This window comes from Trachypithecus francoisi, unplaced genomic scaffold (genome assembly GCF_009764315.1).
Source record: "Trachypithecus francoisi isolate TF-2019V2 unplaced genomic scaffold, Tfra_2.0 Lachesis_group17, whole genome shotgun sequence".
Taxonomy (NCBI): Eukaryota; Metazoa; Chordata; class Mammalia; order Primates; family Cercopithecidae; genus Trachypithecus; species Trachypithecus francoisi.
This window is the reverse complement of record NW_022681462.1, coordinates 39,015,472-39,032,515: the sequence shown is the minus strand read 5'-3', so window position 1 is coordinate 39,032,515 and position 17,044 is coordinate 39,015,472. Positions and strand designations below refer to the sequence as shown.

Here is a 17,044-nt window from a genome sequence, read left to right as displayed (position 1 = left end):
GAAAGCGCAAGGAAGTGCCACACTTTAAAATCATCAGCTCTTGTGAGAACTCACTCACCATCACAAGAACAGCATGGGGGGACCATTCCCATGATTTAATCACCTCCCAACAGGTCCTTCCCTCAATATGTGGGGATTACAATTTGAGATGAGATTTGGGTGGGGACAGAGTCAAACCATGTCATATGGTAAGTATATGTTTAACTGTAATAGAAATTGCCAAGCTGTTTCCAAGATAGTAGTTGTACCATTTTACCTTCAGGCCAGCATTGTATGAGGAATTGCTCATATATCCTTGCCAGCACTTGATATTGCATTTTTTAAAATAGCTATTCTAATACATATGGAGTAGTGTCTCATTGTGTGCAATCAGTTATATCTGTTCCTGAACCTAGGATGAACACTTGTGAAGCAATTTTTGTGGTAGTGAAGACTCTACCACTCTACTTGTGGTAGAGTCTCCTATGGTGTTTGTTAAAACTACAGATTCAGGCCGGGCACGGTGGCTCACGCCTGTAATCCCAGCACTTTGGGAGGCTGAGGTGGGTGGATCACCTGAGGTTGGGAGTTCGAGACCAGCCTGACCAACATGGAGAAACCCTGTTTCTACTAAAAATACAAAATTAGCCTGGTGTGGTAGCGCCTTCTTGTAATCCCAGCTACTCAGGAGGCTGAGACAGGAGAATCACTTGAACCCAGGAGGCAGAAGTTGCAGTGAGCCAAGATTGCACCATTGCACTCCAGCCTGGGCAACAAGAATGAAACTCCATTTCAAAAAAAAAAAAAGGAAAAACTGCAGATTCCTGGACCCCATTCCTCGAACTTCTGATGAAGTCAGTCCAGGGCCACACTATAAGAAACATTGATAAGCTAATTCCTTGCAACAGTTATATTTTAGTTCCATGCCCTTTGTCACATGACTTTGCAGTTTCTTTCACTAGAGGCAGGGCATGTCTTCCTGCCTCTTTGATGTTAGGCCTATCCATATGCCTTGCTTTAGTCCATAGTGCTCCAGTAATAAGTGCTCCAGTTCTGATACTAGTTTTAAGAGGCCATGTAAGTTTCCACCCATCTTAATTGTGTTTCTTCCATTGTCATAAGAAAATCATGTTCTAGCTAGATCAGGCAACTCCAGGTGAAGGGTGTGAGAGTATATACATTTTTGCTGTTTTAAGCCACTTAATTTTGGTGTGGTTGCTTACACAGCATTGTTATACCAAGAGCTAACTGGTACAACACAACAAATTTCACTGTGTGGCAAACTCTTCAGAGTGCCTACCCATAAACATTCCTCTCTTTAGAAACACCTTTAATAGACATTTTATAAAAGATGATATATAATGTCCAACAAGCACATTAAAAGATGTTCAAAATCATTAGTCATCAGGGATATGCAAACCAAAGCTACACTGGAATGCCATCACATACCTACTAGAATAGTTAAAATTAAAAAGACAATTACCAAATGTTGGTGAGGATGCAGAAGAACTTGAATTCTCATGCATCACTGGTGGGGGTATAAAATAGGACATCACTTTGTGAAAATGCTTGGCAGATTCTTATAAAGTTAAACATCCATCTACTATATGAGCTAGTTATTCCACATCTAGGTATTTACCCAAGAGAAATAAAAACCTGTATCTACAAAAAGACCTGTACATACATAAATGTTCTCATAGTAGCTTTATGTGTAATGGACAAAAATTGAAAATATACCAAATGTACACCAACAAGTGAATGGATAAACAAATGTGGAACATATAAGACAGAATACTACTCAGCAGTAAAAAGGAACTAAGTATTGCTACATTCAACAACGTGAATACATTTAAAAACATTATATAGAGTGAAAAAAGTGAGATACAAAAGTGCATACTGTATGACTGCATTTATTAAAGATGCTAGAATATGCAGACTAATCTATTGTGATGAAAAACAGATCAGTGGTTACCGAGGGGTCTCGGGTAGAAGGAGGGATTGACCACAAAGGGACACAAGGAATCTCTTGGAGTGATGGGAATGTTCTGTATCTTGACTGTGGTATACACATTTGTCAAAACTCATCCAAAATGTATATTTCCAATAGGTTCAGTTTATTGTACAATATTATACGTCAAGAAAACTGATTACACATTCTTCCTTTCATCCTCGCTAGCAGAATCCTCATTTTGTTTAGCGGCAGCAGGCTTTCTTTGTAGCTCTGAGTGGCTATTTGACATGGTCTGGCCTGGGAAATGTCAGTGAAAATTCCTTGGTGGTGCTTCCTGGAGAGCTCTTTGATAGGGGCAAATTCAGGTGGTTACATGCCTTTTGTCATTCCTCTTTGCCCTACCTATAATAAAGAAATGATGCTGGAGTTGCCATCCCAAGACAGTGAGACAACAGGCAAAAGGAACAAAGTCACCCATGAAGCATGGAGAAATAGAAGGAGCATAAGTTTAAATAAAACATCACTGTAGAGCTGTGGTGTCAGTAAGAAAAATAAACCCACTTCTTGCTTCAGCCACTATGTGGCAGGGTTTTTGTTACTTACAATCAAATATCATTTCAACAGATGCAGTCTCTCTCTGTTAAGGGATTGAACTCACTGTTTCTAAATCTCAGACTATTTTGCTGATTTTCTGGGCCACACTCAGTTGTAGAATCTTGGTTGTTTTAGGCAACCCTGGCTCAGGGTACCTAAGCACCAGCTTCTTTTCCTGGCCCAGCCTCACTGGCCAGCTCTCATGCCCGGTCCCCACTTTCTTACATTTCCCTGGGGCAACCAGGTTCCAGAGGTCCCACAAAGTCACTGTGAAGCTCCATGCTGTCCTAAAGCAGGTAAACTCTCTTTTCTCTCCTTAATTTATTTTCCCAGTCAGCACACTTTGACTGAGGCTTTTTTTTTCCAAACTAGAAAATTTGTGTTTTGTTCTCAAGTATAAAGCTTGACTCTCCTTACTGGCATTTTCCACCATTGTGCTCTTCTGCCTGTGTCTTTTTCATCATAGCACTGATCTTAGTTTTAATAATATATGTGTGATTGTTAACGTCTGTCTCCCTAACCAGAGAGGTGTTAACCTTCAGAAGGGCAGGAACCACATCTATTTTGTGCATATCTTTATTCTCATTATTTGCAGGTGGTCACGTGGAATCCCTGAATGTTAAATGAATAAACAAAACTTCCAAAGTATTTACAGGTAGTAATCAGACTTCTAATTCATTAGCTCAGATTAACAGCCTTGTTCATGCCATGATCATTTTTTGAAAAAATTACAAAACCATGAAGACCAGGCCCACTAAAATATATACACTAATTTCAAACAGGTAGTTAACAATCATTTTTCATCTTGTGTTAATTTTCTGACACCTTCCTCATACCAACTGGTATAATCCCTTTTTTATATCCTATTTTGTTGAGTAGATAATGAATTGGTTTGAGTTCGCTCATCTATTTTCTCTACTTTTCAAAATAACTTACTCTCTAGGAGTACCTCCTAAGCTCTACTTTCAACATGGAAGGCAGAGCTGCCCCCTTTTCTCCAGATACTCTGGAATCTTGTTCTCACAATCAACCCCCTCTGTCTGCAGCAACTGCAGTCTCTTCCTTTCCAGTTCTCTTTCCTTCTGTCCTCAGGTATTCATTCATTCATTCAACAAACATTTATTAAATGCTTGCTAAACACTTTGCACTGTTTTATATCTTTGAATACATCAATGAGCAAATCTTCACAGAATTTACATGCAAGTGGAGAGAAACAGAGCAGACAATAAACAAAACAAATATGTAAGTTACAGTATTTGAGGGCTAAGCAGACATAAAGCAGGAGAGAAGGAAGGTGGTGGAGGTTTTAATTTTAAATAAGATAGTGAGGAGGGACTTCACTGGGATTAACAAAGCCTCAAATAAAGTGAGGGAACACATCTTGTGGGTACCTGGGTATTATGTGCTAAATTGTGTCCCTCCAAAATTTATATGTTGAAGTCCCAACCCTTAGTGCTTCAGAATATAACTATACTGTATTTGGAGATAAGATCTTTAAAGCACTGATTAAGTTAAAATGAGGCTGTTAAAGGTAGTCCCATACTCCCATCTGACTGGTGTTAGAAGAATAGGAAGAGATATCAGAGGGAAGAGGCAGTAAGAGGGCTGCCATCGGCAAGCCAAGGAGAGAGGCCTCGGAATCCAACCTTGATCTTGGACTTCTAGCCTCCAGAACTTCGAGAAAATAAACTATTTTTGTTCAGGCCACCTGGTCTGTGGTATTTGTTAGGGCAACTCTAGGAAACTAATATATCTGGGAAGTTTCCTAGGCAGGCAAAACAACAAAGGAAAACCCCCAAGGTGGGACTTGATTGGCCCAATGGAGTGAGCAAAGACAGTATGAAATGAAATCAGAAAAGCCATAGGAATCAGATGTTGTAGCACCCTATGGTTTATTGTAAGGACTTGGCTTTTATCCTGAGTGAACTGGGGGACTTTTGAGGGTTACGACCAGCATTATGGAGAAGCAAGAAGACCAGTCAACAGGAAACACTTGAGTTGCTGGATCAAATACAGCTGACAAAACAAAGATTATCCTTTGAATACAGCACCGGTGGCCTCAGCGAGAGCAGTCTTGGTGGAGTTGAGGGTGTGAATGCCTCACTGTGGTGTGCTTGGGAATGGGAGAAGAGGAATTGAAGATAAGGAATGTTGAACACTCGAGTTTTGCCATACAGAGGAGCAAAGACATGTGGTAGGAGCTGGAAGGGGAAATGGGGTTTCTTGTTTGTTTTGGGCTGGGGAGACATTAGAGCATGTTTTTAGCAGGTGAAGGATAATCAATCTAGTATACCCATATTGCCAACACCTTAACACATCTTCACTGGTTTTGGACCATGTGCAGTGGCTAATGCCTGTAATCCCAGAACTTTGGGAGGCTGAGATGGGAGGATGGCTTGAGGCCAGGAGTTTGAGACCAACCTGGGCAACACAGAAATCCCATCTTTACAAAACAAAATTTAAAATTGGCCTGGCATGGTGGCATGCATCTGTAGTCCCAGCTGCTCCAGAAGCTGAGGCAGGAAGATCGCTTGAACACAGGAATTCAAGGTTACAGTGAGCTATGATCAAGCCACTGCACTCCAGCCTGGGTAAAAGAGCAAGACGCTCTCTCTAAAAAAATGTTTTTTAAATGTTCACTGGTTTTGATGCGGGTAATAGCCTCCCGGCTAGTTTCCTCATCGTTGATGCTGTCACTGCTGAAGACGCATTTTCTTATCACTTCACTCATCTGCTCAAAAATCTTTAGGAAGTCTTGACTTGCAGTATTAAAAGTTCAAATGCCTTGGCTGAACATTCCAATCTTCTCCACTCTGCCCTTTTGCAGTTTCATCACTGTCTTTGGTGAGGTACAAAGCGTGCCAGGTCAGAGTCAGAATTAAAGTCATGAATTAAAGTCATGATTCTGTGACCAACCAGCTATGTGATCTTAGGCAAACTACGTCAGTGCACTGGGCCGGGGCTCCTTCCCGTTCCTAAGGAGGCGGGAGGCGTGTCGGGTAGACTGGATTGTCGCAAGTCACTGCCATCTCTAACAAGCGGACTTCTGAGCACCGTTGCGGCCACAAGTAGACCCACCTCCTGCACCCTCCTTACCCTTCCACTTCTAGGGGCCACACGACTTCTGTGGCCACTTCTTCCTACTTCGCTTTTGCCTTCCTAAGTAGACTAGGCCTTAGAAGAGCTACAATGCCAGCTCCTCTAAGGTTGACCTCCTGCCGGTCACAAGGGACTTGCCTCCCACTCTTCACTTGGGACCGTCCCTTCACTTGGGACCATCCTCTTCACAGTCAGAATCCGCCACGTAGTAAGTGCCGCTTCCAACCAATCAAGAGGCAGTTAGCGCAGACCTTTGAGGGATATCCACTTCCACCAATGATCTTCAAGTTTTCTCCAGCGCCTTGTTTTGTGGGGCGAGGCCAACCACCGCGATGGCCAATCTGTTGCAGAAAAGATATTCCGGGAACTGATGAGCACACCAATCAGGTAAAAAGACGTTGGGGAGGGGCATTTCTCATTGGTAATTGCGTCCGGAAGAGGGACGGGCCTCGAACGACGAAATTACGATTTGATTGGTAGGTGCGATGTTGACAACCAGGGAAAGTCCGCCTTCCCCAACAAGGCCAGCCTGGGAACATAGAGTGGCAGCGGCTGCCGCCAATGAGAGAGCAGAAGCAGGGAAAGTTTGCTCAATGGGCGATGTCCGAGAGAGGCTGTCACTCAGGTGGCAGCGGCAGAGGCCGGGCTGAGACGTGGCCAGGGGAACACGGCTGGCTGTCCAGGCCATCGGGGCGGTGGTAGGGTCCCTAGCGCGTCCTTGCCCTGGTGAGAGCTCCGAGCGGCGGGAAAGGCAGGCGCCAGTGGCTGCGCCTCCATGCCTGCGAGCGGGGCGGGCCGCTGATGGAACGCGCCACCCGCCCAGGGCTGCTGGTACTGGCGCTGCTGCTGCCGCAGCTGCTGGGGCTCGCGGCATGGACCGTGGCCGCGGGGCGCGCCCGTGGCCTCCCAGCGCCGACGGCTGAGGCGGCGTTCGGCCTCGGGGCGGCCGCTGCTCCAACTTCAGCAACGCGAGTACCGGCGGCGGGCGCCGTGGCTGCGGCCGAGGTGACTGTGGAGGACGCTGAGGCGCTGCCGGCGGCCGCGGGCGAGCAGGAGCCGCGGGGTCCGGAACCAGACGATGAGGCAGAGTTGCGACCGCGCGGCAGGTGAGGGGCTGCCGACCCTGGGGAGGCAACTTGTTTACGCGCGCGAGCTGCTGAGGATGCGGTGTCAGGGGGCGGAGATCCGGGACCCGGGCGGGCGTCTTCCATCGGCTGCGGAGGGCACCTGGCGACTTGGGGACGAGCGCGGGGCCACGACGCCCTCCCATCCCCCGGCCAGCGACCTGCCTGGGCTCGGCTCCCGAGCGCCTGGTCCTGGCGGACGGGTGAGAGCAGCATCCTCGCAGGTGCGGGAGAATGGAGTTCCAGGGATGCAAAGAAACGCCACTTCCCCTCTTTCACTGTTTTCGAGCATTGATTATCTTCCAAGGAACCTTTCCCTCGTTTTCCTTACTCACATCACCTCCTGTCTGTGCTGGCGTAACAGCTGTTTTGAGAAAGGACTTTAGCAAAAGACGTCTGCATTTTCCTTCAAACACAACTCTGTAGTGCACCCAGACAAGGATTGAGATCAGTGTCTCTCTAATTGAGATCTGCAGAACGCCTGCATCCGAATCACCTGGGGGTGCTGGTGAAATCTACAGTTTTCTAGGGCCCACCCTAGTTTTACTGAATCAGACATTCCCTGGGTAAGAGCCTGGCATCTGCATGTTTAACGAGAACTCCGGGTAATTCTTGCACGCTAAAGTTTAAGAGCTGTAGTCAGATTCTTGAATATTGATTCTTGAACCTAAGAGCCGTGGTTAGGTTCTTGAATAAGGGGTTTACTGTATAAGCATTTAATATAGGGTGTTCTTTGAGTTTCTCAGCATTCAAAAAATGTTGCTTCAAGGTGATTGTTTTAAAGCACTTTTCAAAGTCTAGACACAATGTAAGGCATATTAACAGTAAATTTCTGGGACAGCCAATCTTATCACACCCGTGGAGAAAGTGATGTCCCGTTTTATAAATGGAGTGTTAAAGGGAGCATTAAGTAAATTAAACCAGGGAAGGCTGGGCTCTGGATTGGAACATATTTTAGACTTATAATATAGTCATTACTAGATCATAACAAGTTAGATTTAATTTTAAATTAATATTAGAACTTTGATCTATATATCTGGAGACTACTATAAATAGGATAGGTACCAAAATTCTCTAGGCACCATTTGAATATATAAACATTTGTAAAAAAAATATATTTTATATATATATAAAACAAAGTTTTCTTAGGTTTGCTAATGACTCAGTTTTCCTGGAAGAGTGTTTTTGTTTATCATAAAGAAATTTGTGAAGCTCCTGCTCAAAATGAATTACATGAAGTAGAGTTTTGTTTTTCTTAGAATTCAAATCCACTTCAACAGGTACTTACTGGTTAACAAGAGCCCAAGGATGCCCTGGGTGACGGAGGTCAGGCAGGTAGTTCCTGCCTTCCAGGAGAGTGTGCAGTCTAACAGTAAGGATGAAACGAGAAGATCTATAACAGCATTACAGACCAGAAACAGTGCCAGTGTCAGGGATGTCCCAGGGTTTTTGTGGTATTCTACTAGGTGAGGTATGGGAGTGGGGGTAGGTAAGAAGATAAGAGAAGGTTGTGGCAGAATGTGTTGGTTCCTGAAAAATGGGAAAATTGTAATGGACAGCCACTGGACTTGAGGAAACAGCAAGAGGCACAGAGGCTGGAGATTATGTTTGGAAAACATTTTGTCTCTGTATATGTATATTTGTGTGTGTGTGTATGTATGTAAGAGATATTGACATGCACATATATATGCTAGGCAGGGAGAAGTAGATGAGGCTAGAAAAATAGGTTAGAGCTGACTGTGTATATATATACAGCCTGATGCTAATAGCATCATGGTCACTGGGGAGTATGTTAAAAATCCGGTGTCAGGCACCACCCCACACTCCCTGAATGAGAGTGTCTGCATTTTAACAAGATCACCATGTGATTCACATGCACGTTAAAGTTTGAGAAATGTTGGGTAGAGTATCCTGAGTGCCAAGCTTGATCAAAATTACGCCTGAGGAACGTTTCTTTAGCAATAGTGTGTACTGAAAACTTAAGAATAACAAAAGGAGAGTGTTATAGCAGTTCAGATGAGAGGTTTAGTGTAAAGTAGTATAGGACAGAGGGGACAGAGTTGAGTTATTTGATGCAAAATCTAGGTTCCTGGCAAGTGAATTCATTCTTCCTTTCTTGGTACCCTTGTCCAGCGATTGAGACTGTGTGGCCAGAAGCTGAGAAAAGAGGTTTAGGGAGCAGGGAAGAAAAGGTAAGGGGTTTGGTGTTGGACATGTGACTCGGAGTTGCAGGCAGGACATCCAGAGGGAGACATTAGGTAGGCGGGTGGAAATGAGTGACTAGAGCCAGTGAGAGGGCAGTGTAAATATGAATAGTTGAAGTTGTGGGAAAGGGAAGGCTCATGAGAAAACCTCAGGAAATGCCTTTTATTTTAGGAAGGAAGATGAGCCGGTAAAGGAGACAGAAATACAGCTGGCTAGGTTGGAGGTATAGGAGGAGGACTGAGAAAAAAGAGATTTGGTGATGAGCACACTTAAAGAATTTAAATGAAGCAGCAGAGACAGTACTCAAATTGCAAGAGGTTAAATATTCAGGCTTTTCTGCCCCACTCCCTCCTTTCCTCACTGATGAGGTAATTTTTAGAGAAGGAACCTCTGAATTTATTTATGTGCTGAAAAGAGGGAGCCTGTGTAGACAGAATGAAAATGAAAGGGACTGGACGCATTGGCTCACGCCTCTAATCCCAGCACTTTGGAAGGCCAAGGTGGGTGGATCACCTGAGGTCAGGAGTTTGAGACCAGCCTGGCCAACATGATGAAACCCCATCTCTACTAAAAATACAAAAAATTAGCCAGGCGTGGTGGGCGGGTGCCTGTAATCCCAGCCACTTGGGAGGCTGAGGCAAGAGAATTGCTTGAACCCGGAAGGCGGAGGTTGCAGTGAGCTGAGATCGTGACACTGCATTCCAGTCTGGGCAACAAGAGCGAAAATCCGTCTCGAAAAAGAATAGAAAAAGGAAAATGAAAGGAACAGATGAGGAGGTGAAGGTAGTTGGAGAAGATCCACTTAGCAAGAAGGAGGATCATTTCTTTCTCATAAATTGCAGTGAAAATAGGAATTTTGGCTTGAAGAGCATACATGATCACCAAACAGAATTGGCTAGGAAGAGATAAGACCCAGTTTTGGGGTCTGACTTGTAGCGTGGACTTAAGATAGTGTGGAATGTTTGAGAAACCTTGAATAAGTTGATAGTCAACAGGAGATAAATATGCAAAGTTTATAAAAGTTTTTTCTAAATGCTCTTTAGAAAAAGATAAAAACCCAGAGAATATTAATTAGTTCAGTAATAATAGACCAGTAATTCTGTTTGTTTCAAGGAATATTAGGGGAACAGATTTGAATTAACCAAGCCTTTTATTATGAACAGCTGTGAAGAACTGCAGTACTGGCAAAATTTTTAAGAATAGGGAGGTACGGAATTATCTTTATTTTTGCATGTTGTCTTTTGATACTCAAGGAGCAATCTGAGATTCACCAGTTCATTGATTTTTTTCCTCTTGATGGAGTTTTCAAGTTTCATTCTAAATGCTTACTCTGCATATCAAGCATGTGAATGAGTAAATAAGCTACTTATTTTCTTTAAAAGTTAGCTAAAATAAACTTGTTTTTCTGGTACCAATCTCATTGTCCATGTTTCTTCTGTTAAACATTACATTAGTTGATATTTAAGTGGGATGGTCGTTGCAGAAAGTTGGGAAGAAAGTCTCATCACCTCACTGTTAGATTTTACATATGTTTATGGAATTCTGTGAGTTACCAGTCTTCTGACTTCAACACAAGTAGCAAATTGCAAAGTGTTACTTGGGGTTCTTGGGATGGGTTGGGAAGTCATTCTGACAATCTCAGAAGTTCTAAAGAACTAGTTTTATCTTAACTGTCACTAATTTGCAAAGTACATGTTCCTTTTTCCTCTGATTCTAATTCCTCTCTTAAAAAAGTATTTCTAAATTTGACGTTAATCTCTGGTGCTTCTTCAATTTGTGCATCTGTAAACTGATTTTTTTTAGTTAAATGAGATAACATGAAAATATTTGTAAATGTAAGATGGAATACTTTCTCTCTTTTTTTTTCCTGTCCTTTTACAAAGTGATCTGATGTGAAACAAAGATACAGAAATCTGGTCTTCCTCAGACTTTCAGATTTGTAATCATTTTTCTGTTTGTTTTTTTTAACTACTAGGACCATATGCTACTAGTAGCATATCACAATACCATGTTGAAATCATGTTGAAATCATGTTGAATCACATGAAATCATGTTGAAATCACAATACCATGTTGAAATCACAATACCATGTTGAAAGGAAGCTCAGTCATTTAGTCCTGTTCCTATTCACCCACCCAACTCCAGACTTTTACAGTTAACTGTCACCTTTAAAGAAGAATTTACACAGAACTTTCAAAGCAAGTAATAAGCTAAAATAAATATACTTCAGGCAAGTAATGAATTATCCTTTGTGTCTACAATTGTCTTTAGTTTAATTGATGCCAGGACTGTGCTTAGACTATGTAGACAGGGATGGGAGATTGCTTTTTATCTGATCTCAGGTCCCTGCGTTCATAGGCAGCTTCCAGATTGCAGAGAGGACCTGTCTTTATCAGTTGCTGTGAGCTGTAGCTTCAGCATGTCTCTTTTCTCCCTAAACATTGCCTGATAACTCCATCTGGTTTTGTCCTTTATTGTAAGAGGGGAACTTCTAATACATTTTTATTACAAATTGTTTTAAAATACAAAGGAGAAAACTTGTAAGTTGCAGAGCTAAATGTGAGGGGAGGAGATAAATGTGTGTGTATGTTTAATTCCATTCTATTTGTAAATGACCATTTTGATTAAAAATGTTTCATAGGGCCGGGTGTGGTGACTCATGCCTGTAATCACAGCACTTTGGGAGGCCAAGGCAGGCAGATCACCTGAGGTCAGGAGTTCAAGACCAGCCTGGCCAACATGGTAAAACCCTGTCTCTACTAAAAATACAAAAATTAACCAGGCATAGTGACACGCGCCTGTAGTCCCAGCTACTCGGGAGGCCGAGGCAGGAGAATCAATGGAACCCAGGATGCAGAGTTTGCTGTGAGCCGAGATCATGCCACTGCACTCCAGCCTGGGTGACAGAGTGAGACTCTGCCTCAAAAAAAAAAAAAGGAAAAAAAAATTACGGAATAAAGTAGAAAAGATACTTTCAAAAATGTTTTAATGTAACAGGAAAAGGATATCTGTTATGCTCATGTTAAACGTGTACCACTGAAAACTTAGATTGTATGTCTTTAAGGTCTAACTGATATGCCAAAGTTATAAAGTATAGCTAGTAATTTTTGATATATTTGTTATGATTTGGGGCATGGCTAGTCTTGTCATATGTTTAAGTAAAGGAGATTTGACTTGAAGATTTACTTCATAGGTGAGGACCAGGAAGTATAGTCCAATCAGTACTAGTTTGTTTCTAAACAAGAACATATGCCTCCTTTAGTGAGAGCACAAGTTTGGGTAAAGGATTCTCAGCTACACCAAAAAAACAGGTTCAACCAAATCACATTTGTAGTTTTGTGAAGTACGGCCCTCCCCTCAACCCCCAGAAAGGAAATTTGAAATTTTAAAATAAGCAGTTGTTAATGTAGAAACTATTCAATCTATACAATATTCTCCTGTCACCTGCTTCTCTTCTTTCACATTGGAAACTTCCACAGGAAGTAAGGTTCCTTTAAAATGATTTTACGAAGAAATTTAGCATACACTTATCAGAATTTGATAAACTTTAACTGTAAATAGGCAGGTGTTCTGGGTAACTTAAGTCAGCCAGTTTTTCTTTTTTTATTGCATATTCATTGTGACATAAAGTCATTTCTCCTGGATCGAGGACGTAATCAGAGCAATTACAGGATGAATGACATCTATGAGATTTCTGAGAGGAATAAAAAACTGCACATTGTAGTAATATAGTAGTTGCCACTTATGCAAACTTACAGTTAACACAATAACAGAGTTAACCTGAATTTCTGCTCCTGTTCAAAATTTTGTATTTGGTGCATAACCTTAGGTAAATCACATCTTTTCTCATCTTCTCAGCCTTTTTGGTGGTGATTGTTTTATGTAGGTAATAGGTTTGTCCTACCAAGGTTTATTCATTCAACAAACATTTATTTAATTTTACTGGGGCCCAGGTACTGTTAGGCCCTGAGAGTAGATGTCTTTTCCTTAGGAAGCTCCAAGCCTGACAGATCATTGTGTTAAAGAATTAACTGTCCTCGAATGGATGATAAGTGACATAAAAGTAGTGTTAGAGTGAAAAGAATGGAAGTGGCAAGTTATTGAGCCCCAGAATGAGAAAAATATCAAGGACAGTGTAGGCAACAGAATAGTGTGAGCAAGGGCACAGAGCAGCGAGTTTGTATAGTGAGCACAGAGCAGTGGTTCCTAAGCCAGGGCTCTAGGACCCCTATGGATCTGCAAAGATAAAAATGGGGATTCATGAGACTGCCAGTATTTTATTTTATTTTATTTTTTTTATTTTTTTTTTTTTTGAGACGGAGTCTCGCTCTGTCACCCAGGCTGGAGTGCTGTGGCCAGATCTCAGCTCACTGCAAGCTCCGCCTCCCGGGTTCACGCCATTCTCCTGTCTCAGCCTCCCGGGTAGCTGGGACTACAGGCGCCGCCAGGTCGCCCGGCTAGTTTTTTGTAGTTTTTAGTAGAGACGGGGTTTCACCGTGTTAGCCAGGATGGTCTCGATCTCCTGACCTCGTGATCCGCCCGTCTCGGCCTCCCAAAGTGCTGGGATTACAGGCTTGAGCCACCGCGCCCGGCCTAGACTGCCAGTATTTTAAAATAACCTAATGGAAATTAAATATGTAATAGAAGGTACATTAAAAAGTCAAGTTCCTTTGCCTTGAACTAGAATTATATAAAACCTTATGTAGTAATTACAGTTCTTTAAAGAACTGTTGAATATTTTGATTGGTTCTTAAGTATTTCCTCTAAAGATGGGAGAATTTATTATACACAGTGTTCATTTGGCAAATGGAATACTTTAAGACGTGGGGAAAAATATAGATGAGAACTTTTGAAAAGCTCACCCCATGGAAAGTGGGGAGCGTGGGGCTGGGAAGAAGAGGGGAGAGGGTATTGGGCTGGCAGAAGAGGCAGAAAAATGAGATTAGGAAAGTACACTGAAGCCAGATTGTGAAAAGCTTTATGTGCCACACCAAGCAGTGTGACCTTTCTTCTTCAGTGGGCACAGGGAACCTTGGAAGTTTCTCAGATCTCTATTACAGAAACAAAACTGTGGGAAGAAGAGAGGGGAAAGAAACCTGAGGCAGGAAAATGTGTTAGAAAGCATTTTAAGGTGTTCTGATGAGAAGTGAGAATCTTCTAGAGCAAGAGCTGTGGTAGTAAAGAAGGAAAATATTTTTTTATTTTATTTTATTTTATTTTTTGAGACAGTCTTACTCTGTTGTGCAGGCTAGAGTGCTGTGGTGCAATCTCAGCTCACTGCAACCTCTGCCTTCCAGGTTCAAGCAGTTCTCCTGTCTGAGCCTCCCAAGTAGCTGGGATTACAGGCGCATGCCACCACACCCGGCTTACTTTTGTATTTTTAGTAGAGATGGGGTTTCACCATGTTGGCCAGGCTCGTCTTGAACTCCTGATCTCAGGTGATCCACCCGCCTTGGCCTCCCCAAGTGCTGGGATTACAGGCGTGAGTCACCGCGCCTGGCCGGAAAAGATTTAAGAGAAGCTTCAGAAATAGAATTAAGAGTACATGGCTGTTGTTTAAATGTAGAGGGTGAGGGAGCACAAAGAGTTGATGTCTGATTTAAATGTTAGGTAATAGGATGGATGGCTACGCTTTTAAGTGGCAGGAATAGATTGTGGGAAAGAAGTTTCCTGAGCCTGTTATGGTGATAACAAGTAGATCCTGCTGAAGATGCAGAACTAGGAAGGGAGAGATGGTGAACTATAAATTCTCTACAGGTTTGGGGGCTGTCATACTGCAGATGGAGGTGAAGCTGTGGACATTGACCATCTAGGTAGAACATGTAGTACAAACGGGAAAGTGCCTGCTCTGTAGATAGAAAGCTATAAGAATGATAGGTGAGGCTGGGCATGGTGGCTCACGCCTATAATCCCAGCACTTTGGGAGGCTGAAGCGGGCAGATCACCTGAGGTCAGGAGTTTGAGACTAGCCTGGCCAACATGGTGAAACCCCGCCTCTACTAAAAATACAAAAATTAGCCAGGTGTGGTGGTGGGTGCCTGGAATCCCAGCTACTTGGGAGGCTGAGGCAGGAGAATTGCTTGAACCAGAGAGGTGGAGGTTGCCATTGAGCCGAGATCGTGCCATTACACTCCAGCCTGGGTGACAAAGCAAGACTCCATCTCAAAAAAAAAAAAAAAAAAAGTGATAGATGAGACCCAGGAGGGACTTGTCCTGTAGAAACCAGGAAAGAATAATGTCCAGAATGAGGAGCTGGCCACAACGATGGCTTTTGTGAGGACAGACCTGATGGGGGAATGAATCTGGCAGTTAGGAAACCATTGAAAATCTTTCTTGAGAGTAGCTTCCGAGAGTTGGATCATGGGCGAGAGATCAGGGCTTGCTGAGGAATCATCCAAATAAATGCCTTTGTAAGCTACAGCAAAATGTAAGTGAGAGATAGAAGTCTCTGAAGTGTTTACTGACAGAGATGTTCAATATGCCTTCTTCATCCAGGTCATAAATTTAATTTTTCTCTATGGAAATGGCTAAGGTAAAACAGTGTTTGTACGACTGGTCTTATGAGACTCACCTGGGGTGCCTGTTAAGCTACATTCTCCCAGTCTCCCTGTTAGGATGAGACATGTAAACCTTTAATGGTTTTTAACAAGCACTCCAGATTATTTTTATAATCAGGTATACTTGGGTTACACTGAGACAGGTGAAATAGCCATATTTTGCCTATGAAAAAATAACTCAAATGAAGCCATGAGGAGAATAAGAGCAGAGCCATTGGGATATACACCCAGGTCTGACTTAGGCTATGATTCTTTCCACTGGAAAAGCTGTCTCTGCAGTTCCTTCAGTTCTTGAATAAGTTAAGAGTTTTTCATCTTGATCATGGAACCCTCAAAATAGGGCAAGTCGGTCTTGGGGAGATAAATAACCTTATATTCTTCCTATTTTGGGAGGTGTTCATTTTTCACTTTTTATCTCTGTTTATGTTTCTTCTTCTTTCTGAAGATACCATTTCGCTCTAACACTTAGGCTGGACTGCAATGGTGCGATCACAGTTCACTGCAGCCTCGACCTCCTGGGCACAAGCTATCCTCCCACCTCAGACTCTGAGTAGCTGGGACTACAGGTGTACACCACCATACCTGGCTAATTTTTAAAGTATTTTTGAGTACATTTGGAGTCTCACTATGTTGCACAGGCTGATCTCAAACTCCTGGCCCCCCAAGCAGTTCTCCTGCGTTAGTCTCCCTGAGTGTTGGGTTTGCAAAGGAAAGTCACTACATCTGGCTGTGTTTGTTATGAATGCCGTATCTTTTTTTAAGTTCAACTTTTGTTTCAGATACAGAAAGTACATGTGCTGATTGTTACATAGTATATTACACCTAGGTAGTGAGCATAGTACCCAATGGTAGTTTTTCTTTTTCTTTTGAGGTGAAGTGTCGCCGTGTCGCCAGGCTGGAGTGCAGTGGCACGATCTCGGCTCACTGCAGCCTCTGCCTCCTGGGTTCAAGTGATTCCCCTGCCTTAGCCTCCTGAATAGGTGGGACTACAGGCATGCACCACCTAGCCCAGCTAATTTTTTTTTTGTATTTTAGTAGAGATGGGGTTTTACCATGTTGGCCAGGGTGGTCTCAATCTTCTGACCTCGTGATCTGCCTGCCTTGGCCTCCTAAAGTGCTAGGATTACAGGCATGAGCCACCACATCTGGCCCCAATGGTAGTTTTTCAGTTCACCCCCTGCCAGTAGTCTGCAGTGTCTGTTGCTCCCATGTTTATGTCCATATGTGCTCAATATTTAACTTCCACTTATAAGTGAGAACACGCAGTATTTGATTTTCTATTCCTGTGTTAATTCACTTAGGATTGTGGCTTCTAGCCCTCTCCATGTTGCTGCAAAGGACATGATTTCATCTTTTTATGGCTGCTTAGTATTCTATGGTATATATGTACCACATTTTCTTTATCCAGTTTACTGCTGATGGGCACTAGGCTGATTCCATGTCTTTGCTCTTGTGAATAGTGCACTAAATGCTGTATCTCGTTGCTATCCTCTGGTCATCTCTGCATTCAGCCTGAGGACTTTGTTTTTCAGCAA

General features: G+C 42.9%; 1 protein-coding gene across 2 annotated transcripts in view; it reads left to right on the top strand.

Moving 5' to 3' along the window:
- Positions 1 to 6,122: 6,122 nt before the first annotated feature.
- Positions 6,123 to 17,044, top strand: part of EIF2AK3 (eukaryotic translation initiation factor 2 alpha kinase 3) — a 77,540-nt gene continuing 66,618 nt past the window's right edge. Inside the window, exon 1 of one of the 2 annotated variants that reach the window (XM_033175399.1) lies at positions 6,123 to 6,729. In XM_033175399.1, the coding sequence (XP_033031290.1) occupies positions 6,425 to 6,729 (305 nt within the window). In that variant the 5' untranslated portion in view covers positions 6,123 to 6,424. The remainder of the gene's footprint in view (positions 6,730 to 17,044) is intronic. The other variant, XM_033175400.1, reaches the window with a different exon arrangement.